Source organism: Panicum virgatum, chromosome 6K (assembly GCF_016808335.1).
Source record: "Panicum virgatum strain AP13 chromosome 6K, P.virgatum_v5, whole genome shotgun sequence".
Taxonomy (NCBI): Eukaryota; Viridiplantae; Streptophyta; class Magnoliopsida; order Poales; family Poaceae; genus Panicum; species Panicum virgatum.
The window spans coordinates 43,956,203-43,962,763 of record NC_053141.1 but is presented as its reverse complement, the minus strand read 5'-3'; the positions used below and the strand labels follow the sequence as shown (position 1 = coordinate 43,962,763).

General features: G+C 54.4%; 1 protein-coding gene across 1 annotated transcript; it reads right to left on the bottom strand.

Moving 5' to 3' along the window:
- Window positions 1–1,071: 1,071 nt before the first annotated feature.
- On the bottom strand, window positions 1,072–4,171 carry LOC120712844 (probable L-type lectin-domain containing receptor kinase S.5). The gene is made up of 2 exons (XM_039998741.1): window positions 2,645–4,171; window positions 1,072–2,258 (listed from the first exon to the last, which is right to left on the bottom strand). The coding sequence occupies exons 1-2, from the start codon at window positions 4,002–4,004 to the stop codon at window positions 1,405–1,407; spliced, it is 2,214 nt and encodes a 737-aa protein (XP_039854675.1). The 5' UTR covers window positions 4,005–4,171; the 3' UTR covers window positions 1,072–1,404.
- Between the last annotated feature and the right edge of the window lie 2,390 nt (window positions 4,172–6,561).

The window sequence follows — 6,561 nt, the reverse complement described above, 5'->3', positions numbered from 1 at the left end:
GGTTGCAGCCCGTTCACAAATGCACGCGTGAGTTTTGACTGGTGGTTAGGCTGTGGCCTGTGGACAATGGGCCAATTGCGCCAGCCCACACAAATTAAATGCTTAAAGGGAATAGAATAACAAATAAAAAATTAATGCGAAAGGGTCTATAGCTTAGATGTTAGCACCTGAGGTTCTGGATTCAACTCTCTATGGAAGCAAATATGTTGAGATTTAACGACGTTGTGCATTTGTAAGTGTCTGTGTTATACCCGCTCAAAAGTTGAACAGGAAAAACATTACTAGCGTCACAAATGGGCGTAGTTTTAGTTTTACCATAGGTCAATTTTTAACTTTAATAACAATTTAGAAAGGGAAATATATCTACATTTACATACCAAACAAAGACACTATGGATAGGGATGAAAACAGATGAAAACGGGCGGGAAAACACCTCAACCATTTCCGTTTCCGTATTTTATTACTGAAAACGGGAACGGGAGCGGAATAGCCGGGAACGGGAGCGAAAACGGGATATTCGGGTTACGGAAACGGACGGGAACCGGAAATTCTTCCGGAATGCATTATTATTTAATCACCATTCACCTTGTATGAATATAACACTATACACTCTTTTGCGCAAGCTATTTTTCTAAAAATATGATCAATGTTTCATGTTTCCTATGATTAAACCGTGAAGTACATCGATTGATGTTTAGAAACAAGAGAGGGTATATAGTGTGCCAATTAAATTTTTACCATATTTTATAAATACGGGACTAATACGGGATCATCCCGGCTAAAAACGGGATCCCGCAAATATGAACGGGATACACCACTTCCCGCTTCCCGTACCATTTCCGTATTTTTCCGTAAATACGGAAATAGGCGGGATAAATATAGAAGTACAGACGGAACGGGACGGGATTTTGTCTATCCGTCGAGACGGGATTTTGTATGTCCGTTTTCAACCTTAACTATGGATACGTATTCTATATCGAATTTAATGAAACTTAATTGATGCTTATGAGAGCTGGAAAAGTTTGAGTTGAGGAAAAACGACATGCTCTACGATTTTAGGATAATCTTTGCTTACACTAACTCCTGGAGCCTTCGATGCCAGGTAACAACATTAGTAGAAAAAATCTAGTGAAGATAATTACAGAGGGGATGTATTTATATATAAAAAAATCAACGAAGCAAGAAAGAGTGGGAAGAATTCAAACAAAACGTAAGCTGTCATGTAATGTATGTCCATACGAACGAACGAACAACCGTATCACTAGCTCATCCTCCTCCTGTCTTCAATTCCGTCTCGATCGTCTTGGTTGCCTTCGTGGAGCTCACTCTGCTTTGGACAATTAGTCTCCACGTACGGCGACAATGGCAAATCGAGCGTGTCCAACCAACAGCTTGTGCCGTCGGTCACGGCAAGGAATCGGAGACTTCCTGCTGGAACGCGTGCCTCAGGCTGCCCTTCATGAAGTGGCCGCTCCACGTCGACGCCGACGTCAAGCTGAGCTGGCTCGCCGTGGTGCCGGCCGTGGTGGACGCGGTGTCGAGCCCGGCGTCGTCGGTGGCCGGCCACACGAAGGAGGGCTTGAACGGCGGCACCGCCGGCGGGGGCACGGAGCCCAGCAGGATCTGCTGGATGGCCGGCGTCCTGGGCCGCTCAGCGGGGGTCGGGTGGCTGCACGCGAGCCCCAGCAGGAGCAGCCGCTCGGCCTGGCCCCGGTCGAAGGCGCCGGCGAGGCGCGCGTCGACGGCGTCGAGCGCGCGGCCGTCGCGGTGGAGGCGCCACACCCAGTCGACGAGGAAGTGGAAGCCGTCGACGTCGCAGCGCGGGCGGCGGCCGCAGACGACCTCGAGCACGACGGCGCCGAAGGCGTAGACGTCGGACTCGCGCGTGGCCTTCTCGGTGTGGAAGCACTCGGGCGCGATGTAGCCGACGGTGCCGTGCACACCGCCGCCGGCGGCCTCGTCGATGTAGGAGGTCTTGCCGGCCTCGATGGCGCGCGCCAGGCCGAAGTCGCCGAGGCGCGCGCCGAAGGCGGCGTCGAGCAGGATGTTGGAGGCCTTGAGGTCGCGGTGCACCACCCGCTGGTCGTACTCGTCGTGCAGGTAGTGCAGCGCCGATGCCACGCCCTGGACGATGCTGTACCGGAGCTCCCACCCCAGCAGCGGCCGCCCCGCCGCCGGGCCGAACAGGTGCTGGTCCAGGCTCCCGTTCGGCATGAACTCGTACACCAGCAGCAGCTCGCCGTTGTCGTGGCTCCACCCTGCATTCGTCGACCATGCCAAAATTTAATTCAGTAAAAATTTTGCAATTTTCTACAGGTAAAATTCAGTAAAGATTTTAAGATTCACTGGTGCATTATGAACACAAATGCATGTTGTTTGTTATTAATCAGCGATTGGTAGTTTACTGATTAGCAAAGTTTGTACGCATCGGAGCTGTAAAGTCTTAAACGAAAGTGCAGGGTCAGCAGAAAAATTGTTGTGCGCACATGCAGCGCCTGGATAGCCGAGCGAATCGCGTTCGAGTTGCCATTGTTAATGGACAAACCATGTGCGAGTATCGCCACAGGCGAATAAAAGAATCGAGAAATGGTCAGCAGGCGGCGGCGGCGGCGGCGGCCGGAGGTGAGCAGGAACGCGGGCTCACCGACGAGGCGGACGAGGTGCTTGTGGCGGAGGCGGTTGATGATGCTGAGCTCGGCGAGGAAGTCGTTCTGGCCCTGCGTGCTCGCGCGCGAGAACTTCTTGACGGCCACCTCCACCGCGCTCCCGGGGCCGCCGGGGCTGGTGTGGTCGCCGACCACCACGCCCCGGTACACCACCCCGTACCCGCCCTGCCCCAGCTTCATCTTCTCGTCGAAGTTGTTGGTCGCCTTGCGGATCTCGCGGTAGTCGAACTCCCGCGGCCCGCCGGCAAGGCTCCGGATCATCGTGCCGGTGATGGCGCTGCTGTCGTCGCCGCCGTGCACCTTCCGCCGCTTCACCGCGCACACGTACGCCACGACGGCCACGGCGGCTAGCGCGGTCACCCCCACGGGCACCCCGACGGCCAGCCCGAGCGTGCGCCGCCTCCTGGCGTCGCCGCCGTCGTCGTCGCAGGGGAGCTTCTCCATCGCCATGTCCCACGCCAGGACGCAGTTGAGCTGGTACTTGCGCCCCGTTGACGCCGAGAACCCGAAGTAGGACCACTCCGCAGCGGCCGCCCCGAGGTCCAGCGGCTCGGCGAGGACCGCCCTCCGGGGCTTCGCCCTCCCCGCCACGGCCATGAACACCGCGATGCGGCGCGCGGCGCCGTCGTAGTCGACCCACACGGTGTAGTTCGCCGGCTTGACGGGCGAGATCTCGATGCCAAGGGGCTCGAGCGAGGTGGTGGCGACGGAGACGACGCTGTTGACGTTGAGCCCGACGTGGTTGTCGTCCGGGTCGTACGGCTGCTTCTCGGTGTCGAGCTCGACGGCGACGATCTGGTTGGTGGCGTTCCCGTCGGTGGCGGCATTGGTGAGGCCGAGGTACCCGCCGGAGCTCCCGGCGGGCGGCTCGTCCGCGGACGGCGCGATGACGAACGCGAGCCCCTCCGCCGGCTCCGTGCCGTTGGGCCGGAAGATGTTGATGGTGAAGGCGGTGCTGAAGGACGCGACCCTCTTGCCCCCGCCGGCGGTGGCGTTGTCCGCGCCGCCATGGCCCTCGCGCTGCCAGAGCCTGAACGGCGTCGTGTAGAGCACGCGGCCGGACTTGTGGGTGAGGAAGGTGGCGGCGTCGTTGAGCGAGTCCGGCGTGATCTGGAGCGCGCCCTGGTTGATGTTGGCGTCGCCGAGCACCGTCACGTTGGCGCCGCGGTTCGCGCTGACGAAGCCGGAGAAGCTGAACCCGGTGACGTTGCCGCCGTCGTCGCCGGGAGCCGCGGGCACGCGCGGGCCCGCGGTGGCATTGGTGGCGGGCGAAGTGGCGGCTGCGGCCGAGGTTGCGGCGGTTACGAGGATCAGGTGTACGAGGAAGCGGGCGGCCATGAACGAGGAGGAGTAGGAGGCCGAGACCACCACCACTGCTGCGGCTGGCGCCCGTGTGCGGCCTGTGGGCGCTGCACGGCCGCTCTCCTTTATTTCCACCGGGTTTCCTGAGAGATTCTTCTCTCGCCTACGGGCCTAGACGGGAGAAAAAAATTGGAAGCATTGTTCAGTAGGAAAGCTGCGTTCACATCAGTGTCTTCTGCTGTCCCGTTCTATTTGCTTGAACAACAGAACAAAAGAAGCAGAGATGAAGGTAGTAGGTGCCGTGGCTGCCACTTTCTTTCTTTCTTATCTTTTCGGTCTCGCCAATCTGGCAGGTACCATGCCTTTTCGATCACAGACATTCCATTTTGTAACCAGATTGAAAATACATTACTGTGGCACTCAACACTTTTCTTTTCTGAAAAAAAATGAGAGAAGATGATCATATTCTTCAGGCGCAAGCATGATTATGCAACTGGTGTGGACGGGCCAATCGTCCAAATGATGAAAACAGCATGTGTTCGACTAACTGAATAGTGACTACGATGCCCATGTTACCATCAGGCTGCAACATCAAGGCAATCCCGGAGAGCAACTGAAGAACGTGTACACGGTCGCGGTCCCGGCAAGCACGTTTTGTAAAATTGGATTGGGATGTGAACAGTCTACAGTTCCATTGTCCTCGATCAAACTGCAACTGGTAGCTTGACCAACATCTGGCAGTGCTAGCTTCGCAGACTGAATTTTGGGGGCAGAAAAACTGGCTCTGTAGACTGTGAATTCAGTTCTTCGGGTCCTGTTCAGCGCGGGGCGCGACGAAGGAGACGACAGATGGGATCCACGAGCGGGCGCGCGGTCGGCCGGTCACCGCGTGGCGCACGCTCGCGGGTCAGCAGCTGAACGATTGGGGCCGGCTTGCACCTCTCTGCAATCAGCTCGTCAACTTCAGATGGTCAGCAACACATGCGTCGAGATCGAGCAAGGTTCGCAGTGCCATTTCCCAGCCATTCTTCAGAATCCGCGCTGGATCAGGAATGTCACGGCATCAGCATGTCATGTTCGGAGCAGTTGCATTGCAGGAATAATGGCCAAGGACCAAGGGTGCTTCAGCGCCAGAAATGCTGTTCCATGGATGAACTCGACCTAGAGCTGCGTGCGACTCTGACGAAAGATCAGTCAGATCCGTACATCCAGGATTGCAGGTCAATCTCTGCTCTTCAACTGCTGCATTGTTCAGGACTTCAGGGTTCGCAGTTTCACACCCCAACAGCAGGAACCGAGGATCTCTGTGCCGTGGCCCGCACATGCCGTCAGCTCCGTACAGGCTCGAGCTGTTGAGCAATCAGCAAAGCAGCTAGCTCATGTCATGGCGCTTTCTCATCTTCTCCTTTTCGCCGCAAAGAGGATCAGATCAGCAGCTCGTTGCGCTTTTGCGGTGTGAAACTGACGCGGCGGGGGAGACTGGAGACTGGAGAATGGAGAGAAGAATCGTCATCGGGAGGAAAAGATGCAGCGCAAGCTGGTGCCTGGATCTCGAGGGCGACACCACTTTTTTTTTAGTTGTTGTTGGGCAATGATAAGGGCATGCAGCTAGCAGCAGGTACCAAACTTTTTCCTTTTTTGTTTTTTTTACACAGAGGAACTAGGAGCGAATGGTACAAAAAATTCTTTTGTGGTGAACTTGCTGCGTCAAGGTAAATTGGAGGTGAATTTACAGTGAGTTCGGGATCGGGATGGGTGGAAATGGCACGGTTTTGCGGTTCTGTCATCTTCCTCTTCGAAGTCGCCACCAGATCGAGTCAGGGGGTCATTGTTGTTCGATGACGGCGTGTCCCAAAGTTGGGGATGAATTTACAGTGGAGGTGAATTTACAGTGAGTTGGGGATGGGTGGAAATGGCATGGTTTTGCGGTTCTGTCATCTTCCTCTTCGCAAGTCGCCACGAGTTTGGGGTCATTGTCGTTCGATGACGGCGTCCTAAAGTTGTTAAGTTGTTTCTTTGCCTGTAATCCTTTCAAGAGTTTTGTTCCAAATACACATAACTCTGTTCGGCTGGCCGTGGCTGGTGGTTGGTGCTAATTTATTGTGAAAGAGAAATATTACTGGTTGGCTATGGTTGATAGCTGATGTTGGTTTGGTGTGAGAGAAATATACTGCTGGCTGGTTGCAGCCGAACAGAGTGCTAGGTAGCTCTCATGCATATTTTTGAAATGCTACACAGTGCACTCAACTGAAAATGGAACAAGTAGCGCTGGACCTTTGTATCTGGTCCCAATATAGGTGAGGGGAATTTTTTCCCCTCGAACTCTAAAAAATAAATTTTGGGCTCACTTAACAAATGCTAAGATTTCTGACTAGCCAAAAGCCCAAATCACAGTTTAACTTCATTCTTTATCGGATTTCCAGAAACAAATCAAGGTTCCCTAACGTGCAGGCAGGTGCAGCTATACTACCTCAAACTTCATGCATTTGGCATTTTGGCCAAAATAGAATACTTTCAAGTGGTGGGTCATTACTCAAGAAAAAAATAAGGGAAAAAATATAAGAATGAGGAGGGGCAAAAAGGAAAAATGTTA